This window comes from Hypomesus nipponensis, chromosome 22 (genome assembly GCF_054491055.1).
Source record: "Hypomesus nipponensis isolate SF chromosome 22, ASM5449105v1, whole genome shotgun sequence".
Classification (NCBI taxonomy): Eukaryota; Metazoa; Chordata; class Actinopteri; order Osmeriformes; family Osmeridae; genus Hypomesus; species Hypomesus nipponensis.
In genome coordinates this window covers 1,885,834-1,905,763 of record NC_140382.1, presented here as the reverse complement: position 1 = coordinate 1,905,763, position 19,930 = coordinate 1,885,834, and the positions used below count along the sequence as shown (strand labels likewise).

The 19,930-nt window shown below is 42.6% G+C and overlaps 1 protein-coding gene across 1 annotated transcript; it reads right to left on the bottom strand.

The window, feature by feature from the left end:
- Positions 1-10,175: 10,175 nt before the first annotated feature.
- LOC146235961 (uncharacterized) lies at positions 10,176-14,132 on the bottom strand. The gene is made up of 3 exons (XM_084687553.1): positions 12,602-14,132; positions 12,000-12,178; positions 10,176-10,639 (listed from the first exon to the last, which is right to left on the bottom strand). Exons 1-3 carry the CDS (start codon positions 12,753-12,755, stop codon positions 10,220-10,222), a joined length of 753 nt encoding a protein of 250 aa, XP_084543679.1. The 5' UTR covers positions 12,756-14,132; the 3' UTR covers positions 10,176-10,219.
- Positions 14,133-19,930: the final 5,798 nt, after the last annotated feature.

The window sequence follows — 19,930 nt, the reverse complement described above, 5'->3', positions numbered from 1 at the left end:
TCTCAAGCGTCCATTTCACTTCTTCTCAATAAAGACAAGGACCCCACTCACTGTGGATCCTATCGTCCAATATCTCTCTTGAATGTGGATGCCAAGATTCTAGCTAAAGTTTTAGAGCACCGCCTGGAAGATCCACTCCCTAAAATTCTCTCATCCTGTAGTGCTCTCTACTCTGAAAATTTGGGACCAATTTCGCTCTCATTACAAATTCCTGTCTGCTTCAACCCTCGGTCCTATTCACAAAAAACATATTTTTCCTCCCTCTATTATGGACCTATCATTTATGGAATGGTGGAGGAAGGGTATTTACTGTTTTAAAGACCTTTATAGTTGGATCAACACTGGATAGTTGAGAATCTACAGAGATTACATGATCTCCCAAGACAACAATTTTTTCAATCTCCAAATACGGCATTTTCTCAAGGCTAATTTCCCCTCCTTTCCCTCCCTGCCTGGACAGGGACTCTGGGAAGACATAACTCTTTTAAAACCAGAAAAATGAATTATTTCAGTTTTATATCAGAAATGGCTTTCTTTGGAAAATCACAACTTGGCCAAAATTCAGGCTGGCTGGGAGGAGGAGTTAGGAATGGAGTTGGGTGATTATTGGGACCATGCACTGGAAAGAGTTAATTCATCATCGTCCTGTGCTCGCCTCACACTCATTCAGTTTAAAGTGCTACACAGAGCTCATTATAGTAAGGCAAAACTGGCGAAAATATATCAGGGGGCTGATGCTAGCTGTAGCAGGTGCTCTTTTTCACCTGCAAATCTTACCCACACGTTTTGGTCCTGCCCTTCTCTTGAAACATATTGGTCTGGAGTGTTCAAAATGTTATCTGAGGCTCTTAACATCACCATTGATCCAAGTCCTTTAATTGCAATATTTGGTGTTCCTACCGACACAGTCACTGAAGCTTAATCGGATGTTATTGCATTCACTTCACTGCTTGTCCGCCGTAGAATTCTTATGTGTAAATCCACCACACCCCCATCGAGTGCCCGTTGGCTGGAGGATGTCATGCTCTTTCTCAAACTGGAAAAAATTAAATTTACTTTGAGAGGGTCCATGAAGAATTTCTATTGGAGATGGCAGCCTATTATTGAATATTTTGACAACTCAAAGGAATTAGAGACGGGGTCCATTTAGTGTACCCTGGCCTTCCACACTGTCTCTGAGAGTGTGCGGTACTTGTAATAATGCCCTCAAACGCCTATTCACATTGGCGATACATAGGCATACAGGGCTTAGGATATAAGTGTGTGTGTTTTTCTCTTTATTATTCTTATTACTGTGGGGGTTTCATGTAATTTAATTTATTTTATTTTTTTATTATTATTATTTATAGTATAATTATTATTATGTGTGTTGTTTTCTTTTTTTTCCCCTTTGTGCATTCATCATTCTAGTTCAGGGTATTGTTGGATGATGAACCAAAAAACATAAAGATTGTACCATTAATGCTTCCCATTCTACTCTGTATACCACCAATTTCCATCAATAAATACATTTGTAAAATAAAAAAATTACAGGGTCCATCTAGCCTGAAGTGAATTGAGAAAAGGTTGCTCCGCCCCCTCCAACCAGTGTCTCCACTCTTCAAGCACTGCCTTGACAGCCAACAGTTCTTTGTTCCCCACATCATAATTTTTCCCAGCAGGAGTCAACTTACGCGACAGCTTGGCGTAGACAGGGGTGCATCTTGTTGTCTTTGGCAGACCTCTGGACAATCCCGCCCCAATAGTCTCATTGAATGCATCAACCACAAATTGCCATTGGGGATCAGGAACCATGAGCACCGGTGCCGTGGTGAAACGTTCCTTGAGACACTGGAAAGCTTTGTCTGCCTGGGGGGTCCACTGAAAGGCTACTTCGGAAGAGGTGAGTGCATGCAGGGGTGCGGCCACAGAACTGAAGTTACGAATAAACTTTCTGTAAAAGTTGGCAAACCCCAGGAATTGCTGTACCTTTTTCCTGCTTTTTGGAGTAGGCCAATCGGCCACAGCATGGACCTTAACTGTGTTCATGTGCACCTGGTTAGCAGAGACGACGTGGCCCAGGAACGAGATAGTAGCTTGTTTGACATAAAGTAGCTCAGCTTTGACATGAAGTTGATTCTCCAACACCTGAGTATCTGGTGAGTAAATCAAAATTTTGTTGAGGTACACAAACACAAAAACTTTCAAAAACTCCCTCAAATCCTCATTCACAAATGTATGAAAAACAGCTGGAGCATTACAAAGTCCAAATGGCATTACAATGTACTCATAATGTCAATTGGTGTGTTATCCATTCATCTTATCTATGGAAAGTTTTACCTGGGTCAGTGATTGAGGAGGAAAAACAGAGGCAATGCTGCTCACCAGCGCCCCCTCCTGGCTGGTGAGCTCGATGGCTGGTGAGCTTGATGGCCCAGTTGTCCACAATAGAAGCAGCATCCCTCCTGCAGACGGTGCCGTCTCTCCGCTTGAGAAACCCTGGTCCCTCCCGGCTGCATTGGTTCCTCCGATGCACGAGTTAGCACTGTCGTCCCGGAACCTGCTGATGTGGAGCACGAAGACGTCTTTGAAGGTTGGATCACCGGAGTGTGCCCCTGGTGACTGGGAAGAAAAACTGCAGTCCGACGCAGCTCCCTCTCCCGTCGCGTGTTGTTCACATGAATCGACATGGCTATCACGGCTTCCAGATTATGGGTAAGCCCAAAAGGTGCTAAATGATCCTTAATGGTTTCTGAGAGTCCATTCATAAAAACGTCTATTAAAGATGGTGCGTTCCAGCCGCTATATGCAGTTACAGTGCGGAACTCAACGGCATAATCTAATACTTGCGGGGGTGCTGATGATCTGCATGATTAATACCCTACTTTATTTCAGACAGCCTTATGTCATCCCTTGTCCTGACCATTTCCACCACAGCCAACTCTTGCTTATAAGTCAGTATACATGTGCGACCACCACCAGGTGGTTTCCCGAGTAAAACAAAGTATGCTGTCAATAGTTTAGTACTGTAAATGACAACATGTGTGATAATGCAATTTACTTTACCATAAAAGTATAGTGAATAGTTAGCAGACTTACTGGTTTTCTTAGCAAAATGTTCTGATGATGGAGTTGACCTTTGAATGTTTGGGTAAACTTGCCTGGCAGCCTCTGCCATGGTAAGGCCTCTGTCAACAATGATGGCCTGGACTTCATTTGAAATTACAGTACGTTGCCTTCTGCTTACATTCCTCTACCTCTGACCTCTTTGACTAGGCTCATACCCACCTCTTTGGTGGGGTCAATGTCTACCTTTTTGATCCCTCTACAGGTTTCCTCCCTCTACCACTCATCCTGCTCCATGTTTGCACATTGCAAATGCTCACACACAGTTCTACTTATATGGTATTCAATTGTGATCAACGAGTGAAATACATTTTTAATAATTGAGATTTATTATAATTGGTATATCCTGATTGAAAGCTCTTAAAGCAATTTGTAATTTATACCTTACCAGAATCAGAATGGGTTTTATTCGCCGTGAAAGTTTGCACAGACAAGGAATTTGCTTTGGTAGGAAGGTGCATACATTAAACATATAGACCAATTATTTGTTTGTAAACACTCGGGATGCGCGTGCAATGTGGCTGCAGAAAACCGGAAAAGGATAGCATTTTAAATGGCAAAAGGACGACACGGATAATACAAATAGTTAGATTTAAAAAGACCAAAAAGGTCGAGGAGGACAGCCTTTAAGAGAGAAAGCAATTACCCATTGATCTGTCGCATCAGAATTTTTATTCGGGTCACGAAAGTCTTGAAATTTGAGTGAGAATGTCGCCCGGTACAGACCGCATAGTCGAGCGGCAACCATGTCTTCACGTCATGTCACAAAGTTCATAATTTTACAGTTTTACAGTCAATTCTACATCTAAAAAGTTGAGCAGGGCAGCTTTCAAGAGATATGGGAATTCTGCTTTTAGCCAGCTGGTTCAATTATTTTTCTGATTTGTTTAAACTGGCAATCTGAGTGAGACTGCATCCCCGTTACACTGTTTTGACGTTAGCCTCAATCAGACTCGCTCACTGGCAGTGTGCACAATGTTGTATTTCACTCTATACTACACCAGAAACGTCAGGGAGGACTGCATAATGTAGATACGAGCCTGATGAAGATAGCCAGCATCTCGGATTTATTTAACCGAGCCTGTATCATTTGTCATTTGCCTGAGAAAGCGACCTCCGTTAGCCAGGCTAGTTTTGCCCGATCACTTGGTCAGGCTATTTAAGGGTATCGGGGTCAAGTGACTTTTGTGCATAGATAAGTGAAACGTAAATGTATTTGTCCAAAGGCCAAGAGCCTCAAAAAGTTAATATCAAGCCCTGCAATCCAGTGGCCAGAGATATATGATGACCTGATCGACACTCCAAGTGTAATAGACCGGGGAGAAGTTCGTCTTTTGCAACCGACATGCGCAGTTGAGCCTGCTTGACAGTTGTGTGACGTTGGGTGATAATTGGTCTATAGGAATCTTAAATTAAATATGAGGACTAACTATTTCTAAGGGTACATAACTAGCAATACCTAAGTGGAATTAGAATTAAAGTAAAATGTACAATAAAATATAACATAAAATATACGTTTTTACTATATAAAAATTGTACAAGATTCAATTGTGTGATGCAGTGCAAAAAGCAATGTGTTTCCAAGGACATTTAGTCATAAAAGTCAGTGTGAACCCTTGACCTTGTTGAAGAGGTTAACAGCGGAAGGGAAGAAACTGTTTTTGTGGCTTGAGGTATTGGTCCTGATGGACCGCAGCCTTCTGCCGGTGGAGAGTGACTGAAACAGGAAGTGTCCAGGGTGGGAGGATTCGGCCACTCAGCTGCCGAAGGAAGCACATCCTCTGTTGTTCCATCTTGATGAGGAAGCCGATGTTAAGTTCCCACTTGAGGTCCTGGGAGAGGACAGTACCCAGGAAGTGGAAGGACCCTACAGTGTTGACTGGGGAGTAATAAAGGGTGATGGGGGTGAGTGGGGCTGTATTCTTCCTAAAGTCCACAACCATCTCTGCTGTCTTAAGAGCATTGAGCTCTAGGTTGTTCTGGCTGCACCAGGTCACCAGGTTGGCCGCTTCCCACCTATAATCAGACTTGTCTCCACCAGAGATGAGCCCATAAGGGTGGTGTCGTCCGCAAACTTCAGGAGTTTGACGGACGGATGACTGGAGGTGCAGCTGTTGGTGTACAGGGAGAAAAGCACAGGAGAGGGCCATGTTAACTGCATCGTCCACAGACCTGTTGGCTCTGTAGGCAAACTGCAGGGGGTCCAGTAGAGGGTCTGTGATGGATTTAAGGCTGAATCCCAATACTCCCCCTTACCCCTTCCCCTTAGCCCTTCCCCTTAATTTACCCCTAGCCCTTGGCCCTCGAAAGTAAGGGGTAAGGGCTACATAGCCCTAGGAAATGGGACGAAACTTGGTTACGGTTACGCCATCATCCATCGTCGCTAGCTGGCTGCTACGTCATCAGAGGCGACTATGTTTTGATCACAAACTTCCAAGATGCCGTCTACAAGTGAGTGTTTGTCGATTGCGTGGGCTTTAATTATGTTTTTCCGATTGTCTGCAACAAATCGGAGAAATGAAGGGAGAAGAAGAGGTCTACGACTGCTGGAGAATCTTATGGTATGTATGGATTTGTTGCAAACAATGTGTATTTAATGTTGTATTTAACGTTAACCGAACTAACCAAGACAGTAGCTGTGCTGGACACGCATACATTACATGGAATTCTATTATATTGTAATAAGAACCCAGTTAAGATCTATGTAGTTTTTTGTAATGACTATTAGCTATATGTTAAGGATTTACGCAACTCGTAAGTTGTAGCCGATTGTAGGTCGATGCATTTGGACCATGGCCTAGTCACTATGTGCTTTGTTCTGGGAGAAAACTCTAGTCACTCTGTGCTTTGTTGTGGGAAAGGGGAGATGTTAAAGTACTTTGAAGGGGAAAACATTTTTCCAAGTCAGCCCCATTAATGGTGTGAAATGTTTTTCTTTTCCAAACTGGTGCTCCAACAAGATACTGTGCCATAAACCTCAAAGTGCCTATATTGCGCCTGTGGTTTGATGTTGAAACTGAGCTGAAGCAGGATTTCCGCCTCAGCAGAACAGCGATGCACAGCTTACAGAGGCTTTTACAAAGGGAGCAGGACCATGGCTGGGGTAATGAGCTTGAAGTACTCATATACACCTATTGGCTGGCACATGGACTCTCTTATCGGGTGGTGTCCCGTGTCTTTCATGTACCAAAGGCTACAGTTCACCACATCATCCACAGAGTGGCCCAGAACATATGGGACAATCTGAAGAGAGCAATCAACTTCCCTCAAACAGTGGACCTGCCTGCAGTTGGTCAGGGATTCTTCAACATTTCAGGAACCCCTGCATACCACAATGTGGTTGGAGCAATCGATGGCAGCCACATACGGATAAAACCACCACAGCGTCACAGATTAGACTATTTGAATTATAAAGGCTTTTACTCAGTCAACGTGCAGGCTATATGTGACTCGAATGGCAGTTTTCAGGACATTTTTGTGGGGTACCCGGGGTCTGTCCATGACACACGAATAATGAAAAACAGCAGTTTTTATAGAAGAAGGTACCCTCCAACAGGCTACATCCTTCTGGGTGATGGTGGGTATCCCTGTTTGGAAACTCCGATTTGCCTCATCACCCCCCTTCAAGGAGCCAGTGCATGGACAAGTACAGCAGCGATTCAATTACTATCAGTCAAGGGCGCGCAGCATTATTGAAAGGGCTTTTGGCATGATGAAGACAAGATGGAGGTCAACGCTTTTCAAAGCTTTGGAGGTGAAGCCCACGTTTGAAGGTAATTGCTTCATGTGCCTTTTTGCACAATGTGTGTATGGACAAGGGTGACACACTGATTCCAGATGAAGACATTTTTGGGGACTTAAATGACCCCCAACCTCCCCGTGAACCCATGGAATACAATGAAACCTCTGGGAATGACACAAGAAACAGACTGGCTGCCCTAGTTTCAGACAATGTGCAAGCCCCATGAAAATGACATGTATCTAGAATTTATGCACCTTCCTGCCAACTAAAATTCACTGTCCGTGCAAACTTTCATGGCAATTAAAAACCTTTTCTGATTATGATTATGATTCTTTTTATGAAGCCCCAATGAACATGACAAGTGTTTTATATTCTTATGAACAAGAACTTTAATGCCACACACATATAGCACACATAAGTAAAAAGACACTCAAATGTAATAACTCCAAAAATACAAGTGCAAATAGCAAACAAACCACACACAAAGATTGGCCAAAATAAAAACAAAGCTTCTCAAACTACAGTTTCTCCACCAGCTTTTCAAAAAGGACCAATAACCTCTCTGTCTTGGCCTCGCTCTCCTCGTGGCGCCTTTGTTCCTTATTGGACTCCTCAGTGAGGAAATCCAGGATATTGTGATGTCTTTTTCTTTTTTTGTGGGGTGAGGGAGTTGGGGGCTTGCCATGGCAGAGGTTTCAGCCCTGGGTGAACATCCGACTGCCGACGTGCTGGCTGGGGATGAGGGCTCAACAATCTCCTAAAGGAACAAGATAATTTTTTATTTAAAATCCACAAATGTTTGGGCTCATATGTGAAAGCATTACAATAACAACATGTTAACATTCTGCTATTCCAGACCACAAAATGTACTGCATTACATACCATGCGGATAGGTGTGGAATCTTCATAAAAGGATGCCACCACCACAGGAGGGTCGACTGAGGGCCTGGCACCCAGCACCTCATGGATGTCCTCAAAGAACTGCCAGGTTGCAGCGGTCACTTCCCCCCGGTCTGTACCTGACCCTGTTTTGGGAGTTCGTAGTTCCTGGAAGGGAACACAACACACACAAAACTAAATATTGCATACAACTTATAGTATTCATTCATTGTATTGCATTGAGATTGAAGATGTAGAGTTTTTTTCTGGAATGGAACGTCACCTTTTCCTCCAACCCAATGTCCTTCACCAGTGCCCTGTAACCAACAACAATGTACAGTTGCATGAACAGGAATTATGTAAACATTATTACAATAATAGAGTACCAATAAAGTAATGAATTGCTACAACATGAACACATGACTCACTCCCATTGTTGCTTTGCAGCATAGATTGATTTCAGAAATTTCTGCTCGTTTCCAGCCCGAAAGCTGATCAGCTGGCGGGTTTCCTCCGACGTCCCTGTATGATAGAGGACGGTATATATAAAGCATGTATCGATGTATCCAAAAGCAGTGTTATGCACTGGTATCAAACGAAATTCGCTTATGATGCTGTTTGTTTAAACTGTAGACATGCATGGAGTCCGTTCAAGGCTAGTCAGAGAAATGCAGGAGGTGCAAATCAGCCATGTAACGTAGCAAACTAGCGATAAAAAAAAAACTTTCAATTAAGAACATGGCTGCAAATATATGACTGTATACAGTCATAAACCATACTTTATTAATTTTTTAATCAATTATTAAGACGAAAATACTTACATTTATGGGAGCTTCGGATCGATCTAGCCTCCATTGTTGCCAGTTGCGCAGTGTATTCTGGGTACCCCTAGGTTTCAAGTAAGCTCTCGACCATACCCCTTAGTCTTAGCCCTTCCCCTAGCTCAAAAACAGTATTGGGACACCACTAGCTCTCATGGGAACGCGCAAAACTAAGGGGAAGGGGTAAGGGGGAGTATTGGGATTCGGCCTAAGGTGTGCCAGCACCAGGCGCTCAATACCAACACACCAACACGTTGTTTTAAACTGAAAGAGAAGAGGTGCAAATGAAAAGTTTAATAGTAATAGTATTATGAAACGTTTTATATAGAGGAAACATTTGTAGTGATAAGAGTTATATTAACCCTCTACAATGCGAGTAAATCACTTGCATATGCGACCAAATTTCAAGCTAGGCAACTTAAAATGATATTTAATTAGCCAATGGATTGTAAATGTTTCAATTTCACTCGCCTGTCACGGAGTTAGAGGCAAATAATAAGTTTAGCATAGATTTCAATAATGCACTGTCACTTGACCTCGAGTTAACATGATTGGCTGCTATCAGATGTAAGCTGCTTGCACACTGCTCAGACAATCCCCAACTAGCCCCAACATTCTTAGTTGGCAGTAGTTGGTTGCAGTCTTTAGAATGTTCAGAAAACCAACTGCCAGTTCCACACTGCCCAGACTGTATCCAATTGTAAACAACAAGACACTTTTGTTGCCTATTTTTTTTAAAGACAAGTTAACAGGTTGCCTTGTTTGACATGGACGAAGTAGAGGGATTAATCAATGTTGTTAAAGTAGTCATGGTCTACCTGACTTTCAAAGCTGTTGGGCGTGTACAGGAGAGACAGCGATCAAGACGAGCCAGGAGGAGACTGTGGAGTAAACCATGGCTAATGCGACGTGAAAAACAGGGGGCATATCCTAATTTATGCAAAGAGCTCAACTCAGAAGATGCCCCAGCTTTTGCAAACTTTGCCCTTTTTGCGCCTCCAGCTTTTAAGCATCTACTAACCATGGTTACTCCACTCATTGCTAGAAAAAATACAAATTTCAGAGACTGCATTTCTCCTGGTGAACGCCTTATGGTTACTTTAAGATTCTTGGCAACAGGTGAGGGGCTACAAAGTGTCAATATAGGCTAATTTATTTGTACAAATTACAATACACTTTAAATAGGAAAAAATGAATGCCTAACATGGCTTTGTTTTACAAGGTGAAACCTTCCAGAGTCTTTCATACCAATTTCGTATTGGTTGCTCAACAATTCGTTTGTTTGTTCCTGAAACCTGTGTGGCCATCTATCAAGTTCTCTGTGAAAAATATCTCAAGGTAAGCATTAACAATTTTTCATATTATTATCTCATATACTAAGTCTGATAACTGCTTATTCATTTGAATCAGGTGTGTTGGAAGAGTGAAACAACTACAAAATGCAGAGCAGTTGGTCACCAGGACCAGGGTTGAGAAACACTGGCTTACAGGCACCGTTCAGCAAAATATGTAATCAAAATAATGTAAATGATGCATAAACACACAAAGCCATGAAAATATACTTGACAGTGTCAGTTTAATAAACAGAAAAAGGTTATGAATAAATATATTACCATATGAATGGTAGCCTATAATTTATAGAGTAAGCAGATATTATTGCAAGAAGAAAGGATTAATTAAATGCAAAAGGGTTGTCATGCTGCGACAAATGGTTTTGAGGGCTTGGCACATTATAGATGAGCTGACCTATCTGAGCTTGTACATATCTAAAATAACGTGGGTCGGACTCTTGAATGGCTCTAAATTCATGCTCTAAATATTGACAGTATGCTGTTATGTTGTCAGAACGTTTGGCAACTGCACTCCCAGTAAGTGTGTGCAGAGTAGCATTAACCATCTCCAGCAATTGGATATCTTTATCTTGCGCTTGTGTGTCTGGGGACTTCCTCTTGCGCATAATCAATGGCGGTGTCTTGTCACATGGGGCTGGTTCCTCCTCTCCCCTGTTTGTCATATCATCACTGTTGGCAGAATCGTTAGAACGGTTGTCCTCTTCATTCTCATTTTCTGTTTCTGTGTTAGATGAAGTGTCCTGTTAAAAAAATATTAATGTTAATATACTTTTTCCATTTAGTGCCCAAACACAACATCTGAATGGCTGGAGGTTGCTGATGGGTTCCAGAAAAAGTGGCAGTTCCCCCACTGTCTGGGTGCTTTGGATGGAAAACATGTGGCAATTCGACCCCCACCAAATAGTGGCTCAGTTTTTTATAATTACAAGCAATTTAACTCGATAGTACTCATGGCCCTGGTCGACAGCAACTATAAATTTATATATGTGGACATTGGATGCAATGGCAGAGTGTCAGACGGAGGAGTGTTCAGGGGATGCACACTTCAAGAGTCCCTGGAGCGGCAAACAGCCAACATCCCCCTACCTGCTCCTCTGCTTGAAACAGAAAAGGAGTTACCATACTACATGGTAGCAGACGAAGCATTCCCCCTGAAACCATACATCATGAAGCCATACGCTAGGAGAGGTCTTTCTAAAGAACAGAGAGTCTTCAATTACAGACTGTCAAGAGCACGTAGAGTGGTAGAAAATGCCTTTGGCATACTGTCCAACAGATGGCGTGTATTACTGTCTGTTGGGAAAATTGAAGATGTGTCACATTTATCCTGTATAAGAATGATTCTGTGTTCAGCATTCCTTGTGTGTAGAGAGAGGCCTACACCCAAATCTGAACTTTGGGGAACACGAGGCATATGTAAACAAGTTGACCTGGGCTGACCACTCTCTTACTGGAGAGGCCATAAAAGATGTCTGGCCTTATCTGTGTTGGGTGAATCATGTGGTCAAGCTTACAGGGGTCAAAAGGCACACACACTCAAACACGCACGCACACACTCCTGCGCCAGGTTTAGCAAGGAGCCAATGAAGAAGAGCAATGGAACATTTGCATGCCTTTGTCTTAACCAATGACTGTAAAGAGCGGTTCTGCTTAAATAGCTAGCTAGCGCAACATGCTAGCGGACAAACTCAGACTTTGTCTCCTTGCTGGCAAGCATTAAACTATTGTACTTTCTTTGAATCCGACGACTCTGTGCATTACTTGAGAAATTATCCTAACACTGTCACACATCAACCAACGACCAGATGTGGTGGAAAATATGGTCCTTGCCTGCTGTGCCATGCACAACTTCCTCTGAGAGGAATACAGTGCAGTATATGATGGACCAGAAACAAACTCTTCTTTGCAGCAGGCTGTTCTGTCTGGGTCTACCAATCCTACTCAACAGGCTAAGATCACTAGAGAAGTCCTAACTGAGTATTTTAACTCAGATAATGGTGCTGTTGCATGGCAGTGGGATAGTATCTAGATATGTCCAGATGATCTTAGCCTGTTGAGTAGGTTTGGTAGATATTGCATATGTAAAATAAATAAACTCACGTTTTGATGGATGTTTGATTTCGACTGCCTTTTTTTCATGTGGATCTCAAGAAACTTCAGTTTCTGCAAGATCCAGGACTGGCGTGCTGTGACAAAGCCATCACTGCCTGATGGCTTTGCCTTAAGGTATCGACTGTATTGAGTCGTCATGGTCTCCATCTTTGCTTTTGCCATTGTCTCTGTAAAACAAGCAGGAGATCCAGCCACCATTGGTAAACTAAATGTTTATAATTGTAGATAATATGACAGAAGATCATGTCTTTTTCCTTTACTTTCTATCAGTAGTTAGTAGCTAGTATATCAAATATAGCCAGGTACATAGCTACATTTTGACCATTAAATATTAAACTGAATTTCCAAGTAGCCTGGGTGTGAATGTTACAAATAACCATCTGGGATCGGATACAGTTTAGACTAGGCCGAGCTACATCTCAGAGCGCCCCCCCCCCCTCCTCCCTCCCGTGACTAAAATAAACTTAATGACATATAAATTGAGACATTCGTAACGCTAATTAAATCGTAAACTGTTTTTACAATACAATGTTGTTAGCCCTAGCTAGCTAAGATAACAGCTGTTACTTTAGATGACTTTAGCTACTCACCAGAGGTCCCCAGTTTCTCCGCGATGTATTTCACAGCGTTGATCTTGCTGTCGCGGTTGTAAAATGCCTGTGAGCTAATATTATACAGTTGGGGTTTTTCTTCCCACAACTCAATCAAGCGTTCTTCTCGTTCCTGTGTCCAAAACCCAGCCATTTTAAATATAAAATATTTGACCAAACGAACAGTATCAGTAATAGACAGTTGGCTCTACAGTTTTTGACATCAAAGAAAATTGTGCACGCTGACGTTGCGCACGCGAATATGGGCTAGTTGTCAAGGGAATATTCTCTCAGAATGTTGCAGTTAGTTGGAAAACAGCGCACACGGGTCAGACTTTCCACGACTCCACCAGACCCGACTGGACATGTCAAACTCGAAAAACTCCATCCGACCAACACCAACTAACACCGATTAACACCGACTGACGGCGCACACTGATCCGACAGTTGGCGTTGGTTGGAGTTGGTCGGCGTTTGTCGGGGCAGTGTGCAAGCGGCTTTAGAGTAAGCGGCCCCATTATCGTCCATTCAAACTCGCCCACGTTCCAGACCCCATCGCCATGACATTTTATTCCGCTAATTTCGTGAAGATATGCAGCAGCAACAAAAGAAAGTAAGTCATTGATATGTACACCTTATATTGCTGCACACCAAATTACAGCTTCTTACTTTGAGATTTGAGTATGTAAATACGGTCTCAAACCGTATGTGTAGCATCTGCCTTCCACAGCGTCAAACTTGACATTTCTCCATTGAAAGAGACGTGGACGAAAATGTGACCCCCTTGCTAACTGCTAGAATTAGGAAAATAACATTTATAGGCCTATCCTTTTTGGATTTTAAAACCGGAATGTTATAATATAGGTGTGTATCTATATTACAGTAAGCTGTGACATAACGTTTTTTATTTGTATTATATCAAGGCTCAAGACGCACTTGTTCCGGGAGTACAATGGCACTTAGGAAAGCTTGGCTGGACCTGATGTTTGTTTCCTCCAGGATCACAATGACTCTTATTGAGTGACTTAACATTCCGGTTTTAAAATCCAATAAGGATATTCCTAGAAATGTTATTTTCCTAATTCTAGCAGTTAGCCAGTGGGTCCCACCCATAGGACAGAGTTGTTGCTTATATAGGTCTTTTCCATGTCTCATAAGACGTATATAAGATATCTTAATTTTGTCTTTTTTGGGGCTCCTTAAATCAATGGAGAAATAATAGTTTTTAGGCTTTTCTGAGAACAATCTGAGATGCACAATATTGCAGTAAGATCTCAATATGATCTACACTGAACCATGTCATGTCTGTTAATTGTCTTACAGCATTGCTTTGGAGCCCATTTTAAGAAATACATAATAATCTAAAAAGATAAATAAATAAGACAAATCAGATATACTTGAAAAAAAAATGTTTTTATTTTGGCAATACCTGGAATTATGAAAGTTATATTCTTCTAAATAAAATAGGTTTTTGATTCCCAAATATGGAATCAGAATCAGAATTGGTGTTTATTCGCCATGAAAGTTTACACAAACAAGGAATTTACTTTGGCAGGAGAGCCTACCTAGGCAGCCATTAGCGGCGCCAATTAGAAAGGTTACAAAGCTTAACATGAGGAGAGAGGAGGAGAGAAAAAGGCAACCCCCAGACAAGACAATGCTCCTACAGGAGTACAGTGTGGAAACAGGCAAAAACCTCAGCACATAAGCCCACAAACATTTACAACACAACATTACAAAACTTGCAATGGGAAAGGGGGGGGGGGGTGGGGGGTAGACCAGCAGCATCTGGACCTGCAGCCATGATAGTCGCTGGACACAGACCCGACAGCCACCCAGGGAAACAAGCAGTCAAAGGCATTGGATGGGGGTGGGGGGGTGGTGATATCTGTAGTAGGTGAAAGTTAGTGTGTGAGTAGGTCTGGGTTGGCGCCCTCGACCTAGGCCACAATCAGTCCGAGTCTCCCTATGCAGATTGTGTTGGCAAGGAGACGTCCTTGGTCATGACTCGGGTAGAGACCAAGCCACAGATGATGGTGGGGGAGTGGGAAGGGAAGAGCAAGATAGTCTCGCTTTAGCGCTCTCCAGGGGAGTTGTTTTCCAGCAACGGCCTTGGCCAAGGCCTGTGCTGGTTACGGGGCCGAAAGTAGATAAGATTGGTGTAGTTGTTTAGACGAGTAGACGCGACTCAATTTTCACGTCCACCCTTCAGGAAGGCCTCCAACTCCTCGTACCTCCTTTGCAGAGCCGCAACTTATCCCTGTTGTAATCCATATTCCGCTGTAAGTTCACAGTCAGTGCTCCAACGGCTCTGCCCACCGTATCAATCAGGTCGGGCAGCCTAAGGGGGCTTTTGATGGCTGCAGCCGTTTCCTTGACTTTCCGATATACAAGCCAACCGCCTATTCCAAACAGCAGAAAGCCTGTAATCACGGTTCCGAATATAAAGATGTCTTCAACATCCTCAACGGAAAGTGCCGCTAGACACACGACACGCCAATTGTCCCACGCGTCCATCGTGTAGCCAGCTGCGAACGTCCCGTCAGGACGGTTGGGTTCCCCCGAACCAGAGCTTCTCTTCGAGAAGATGGTGTCAATTGCCTTGAGAGACCAACTAATTAATTCCATGCTTCTATTTTCGGAGAGTGATGGTGAGAGAGTATCTTGAGACATAAAGACAAGACAGAGCGAAGCAGGGAAGGTCAGGGAGGGGAGGAGAGAAAAATGCGACCGCCTTCGTCAAGAGCCAAGAGAGAGCACCTTCACCTAGAGTATTCAATGAATTACTTAAACAAAAATAAACTTCAGCTACAAATTAAACCAAAAAGAACAATCAGTAATGTTATTTCAATATGAAACATTTTTCATCAATTGCCTTATTTTCTCAACTCCTCCACTCAAACAAAAAATGCTATATTTTTCTTTTGAACAAAAACAATTATTGTCGGTATAAAATGTGAAGAAGTGTAGCTTTGTTATTTGAAGTTATTTAAAGTCTATATTTTTCAGCTCGGTGCCTACACTTATTAATGAAGGCTTTCTTCAGCGTTGCCATTTCAACTGCCTTCCAGCCCTCCACGCCTGCAAACCGCATTACGTAAGCTGCAAAACAAAGGAAGGTATCGATGAGAGAACATTATCGACAGTTTGCAATAGTTATCTAAACTCAGCAACAACAAAACACAGGCAATGTTGTTGCAGGTGATGTCTGATATGGACATGCCTTACACAGACCTGCAAACTCCTCAGAGTAAAAAAGGTGACAGTGTCGCAGGGGGTGGGGGGGTGTGCCCCCGGCAAAAAATTGTGATTTGAATATGCAAATGACTAATTTCTGAGCATGACTTAAAGGGGCAATTGACTGCAAAACCGATTTTACCTTGTCATAGTTGAATAACGACAGTTCGGTGGGTAAAATGAACATACCGTGAATATCAAAGTCCATTGACACCTCTTTCCTATTTAAATCTCAAAAAGAAAACATTTGGCTGTAAAACGCTAGCTTTTCAACAAAGCTACCGGTCCTGCGTAGGACCGGGGACCGCCCTTTTTGGCTCTGGTCTGTATTTTTGTCACGCCCCCGAATTTACATCCAGACCAGCCCGAGGTAGCGTCTATCTCCGATACTAGTTTAGCTGCGCGCTGCTCTGTGTAAGCTACTTATAAGGAATTACAAAGAAGAACGTTTTGAATTATAAGGATATTGAAAATGGACCACGGTTGTAAATGCTGTGTTCCAGGCTGTACAGGGAAGGCTAACACTCACAGTCTTCCCAAGGAGCCAAACATTCAACAGGCATGGCTGCTGTTGTCTTATGAGAAGATCCCGGTGAAATTCGACACTCAATCATTCATTTGCTCTGAACATTTCACCCAAGACAGTTTTGACAACCTTGGACAATTTGAAGCAGGATTTGCTAGGGAGCTGAACCTGGAAAGAGGTGCTGTTCCGACCGTATGCTCATTGCAACCGCAAGCTATAAGGACAGTATGATGTTGTGCTAACAGTTATTAGCAATGCTAACGTTTCCTGTATAATACCAGGTACAATGCTAAATAAGTTTCTACACACATCAAATGACTCTAGCTAGACTAGCTGTAGTCGGCATTAGAAGGGAAGCTTCCGAAAAATAGCCAGAAAACGAACAGCAGTCTGGTTTATTGCTAATGCCTGTCTAGATAATCTATTTGAAAGAACTGGAGAAAGGCAGGTGCTTGATACAGGATATGTTAGCATTGCTAGTAATTGTTACTAGTAACACCTAGACTGTAGGCATGTAAACAAGTTTAGCTTGCTAACGCAAGAGCATAAGTAGAATGTGTGATAATTTAGCCTAGTTTATTGGCAATGGGGCTAACGTTGATTCATGTTCCTGACTGTGTTTCATTCAAATAAATAACCTGTGTAATGTAAATCTACAATTCACGATGCATGTTTGTCCAGATCTTGGTCATGTTATTTTTCAGCAAGTTATTTAGAGCTAGCTAGCTAACTGAAGCCGAGTAGAATCAGGATATGGTTTGGTTGCTAAGCTGTAGCCTAACGTTCTACCCACCTAAGTCAATACAGTTTGCTTCAACAACAGAAGTGGAAACAAGTAATGTTATCATTTCAAATGATATATAGTCTATCTGTTGAAAACAGTTGTGTAGACACAATAGATTTATTTGCCCGAAGTCTCCAACTTCGGTGTTTCAGCGAGTGCTGCTGTTGGCCGTGTTGCGTTTTTGCTCCCCAGCTTCACTCGTTGAAAACCAACCAATCAGCGCACAGCTCATCTAAATATTAATGAGCATACCATAAAAGGAGAAACACTAGTGTTTTTTCCTGGGAACATTTCAGAGGATCTGTCAGTGGGCATAGAACAGCACCCGGGCCATTTTCAACCCAACCAATGTTACATACCCTATTCAGAGACCTTAAGGAACAGTGTGAAATACCCAAAAAACCCAGTCAATTGCCCCTTTAAAGGCCATATTGCAGGTTAAACATCACTGTTGATAAATGGGTACATGAAGCACTCAAGATATGTATATCATTATAAAAATCTCCACATGGTGTCTCTAAATGGTGTTAAAGGCCAGTTTTTGTTGTTTTTGGTGTTAGCATTAGCATGTTAGCGCAATTTGGTGATGACGTCACGTTGGGGAGACGTGGAGGAGACTAGGCATAGATTTCCATAGACATAATATAGATATCTATGGAGAAAAGCCTCAGATTAGTACTAGAACTATGGCGAATGACTGCAACTCACCAGGACGCTTCACCGACTCCACTTGTTCTCCTCGGACCATCTAACTACATAAAACATTTAAACAATTTCAACAGAATGAAACACTTTCTGTTATGTACGCTATTGCGGCTTTGTCCCAAGATCTCTACAGACCATGCAACTAATTTAATGCTCAACACTTGAACACAGGGGCTTATTACTTGAAAGAGGAACTAGAGATGGTACAATTTCTGGGGGAAATTGTAGGGCATGCGTCGGTTGCAGATGGGTCAGTTTATTATGAAACAAGCCGGATCCCCTTTGAAACTAGCTATTCTAACAACGTTGTCACCAGCAGTATTTTTCAGACGGAATTGCAATTCAAACAGTACCATCTGCTAAATGAAAATATGCAGCGAAACACGTAAATAAGCTTGATATTTATTTAGGGGGAAATGGCTAATTCTAAATAAGTTTGCTGGAAACGATCATTGTCAGTTAAAAAAGCCAACCCTTTGGTCTCAGTCTAGAGCCCTGCATGGAGAAGCTGCATGTAGAAGCTACGAGCCAGCTAGCCTAGCTCAGTGGTTCTCAAAGTGGGGAAAGGTTTTCGGGGGGTCGTTAAAAATGTTTGGAGGCGAGATGATTCCTGCCGGACAATTCAAATATGGGAAATAAAATTCCCAAGTTTCCTGCCTTAATATCTTTGCCGTCCAATCACCGATTTTATTTCTGAAAACTGCCAGATACTCATGACAACTTGAGCTCAAAGCACATATCATTGGTTAAGGGGTTACTGCGAGGGGGAAATAAATGTATCATCAGCAACTGCAGCTCTTGTTTTCCGAGACGGAGCCAGAGTGGATACCATGGGAGATAGTAGACAGTAGATTTACAGCTTTGAATTGAAATCAGAGACGATATTATGAGTAAAGACAAATTTCTTAAAATGTGTTGTCAATATTGTCAATTAAAAGTCTAAACTTTTTACTTGCGAAGCATTTGTTTGTGGGAGTGACGCAAGTTTTTTTGGAACGAATTACGTGTCCGACAGGACAGGCATCCATGACGGTAGTAGTAGCACTGTTAAGCCTCGATTTGAGCAGATTTCTAGAAAACTTGGAAAAACAACATTAACTAACTAGATTATGTACACTGTAAGGTAAATGCACATGCCTTGTTTGGCCAATTCGGTCGATTGTGGAAGAAACTCGAACGTTTCTTAGTTATCAAGAGGAGTATCCAGCCATAGCGCTAGCTACTTTTGGGGGAGGAGAATTCCGGTTTCCCCCATGTTACCACTAGTCACTTGAATAGGGGGTCGCCAGACGTCACCACAGAATTTTGGGGGGTCGCCAGGGGAAAACCGCTGGCCTAGCTGATGTTGCCAGCCAAACTTCACAGAATGTGCCGGAAATGAAAAACGTTTCTTTTGACATAAAGTTTAGCCTGTGGCATTGAAGACAGCGACGCACCACACAAGCTTGAGTTTAAATACATTATTTAATGTGACTTTACTTACTGCACATGCAAGTCTTGAATTGCTTAAATGTATGATGCTGCCAGTACACCACGGCACAATAGATAGTACTTAAGCTTCTAGTACTGTGCAACAGTCTATCCCATATAGTGCTAGTTCTATCCAGCGTAGCACATATATGCACGTCGTATCTACTGCGTCATCTCAGTTAAGGGCTGGGACTATCAGGGCTTGGAAATACTGCGACTTGCTAAACACACAGCTGCAAGACCCAGTGAAATGTTATATACAGCTAGCAAACTACTGTTAGCTAGCATCGCTAACGACATTGGCTAACTCAACTTCGGTAGGCTATCCTCAGTGCAAGTAACAGTTGACGCTGTGTGCTCAAAGATTCTCACACAAGTGCTAAGAGTCCGCCAGACTAGGTGCGGTGAGTCTCAACAACTTGAAAACAGCACGAGAGGCACGTAACAGACCTGGGGGGTGTTCCATCAACGTCGCTAACGCAAGTCGCGCTAACACGAATAAGTCTCACTTGGGTAAACGTCAACCTAGACTTAAGCCACAAGCCGTTCCACTAACAGGCAACGCAAATTCAAGCTAGACCTCAATAAGCTTAAACTGTGCATCTCC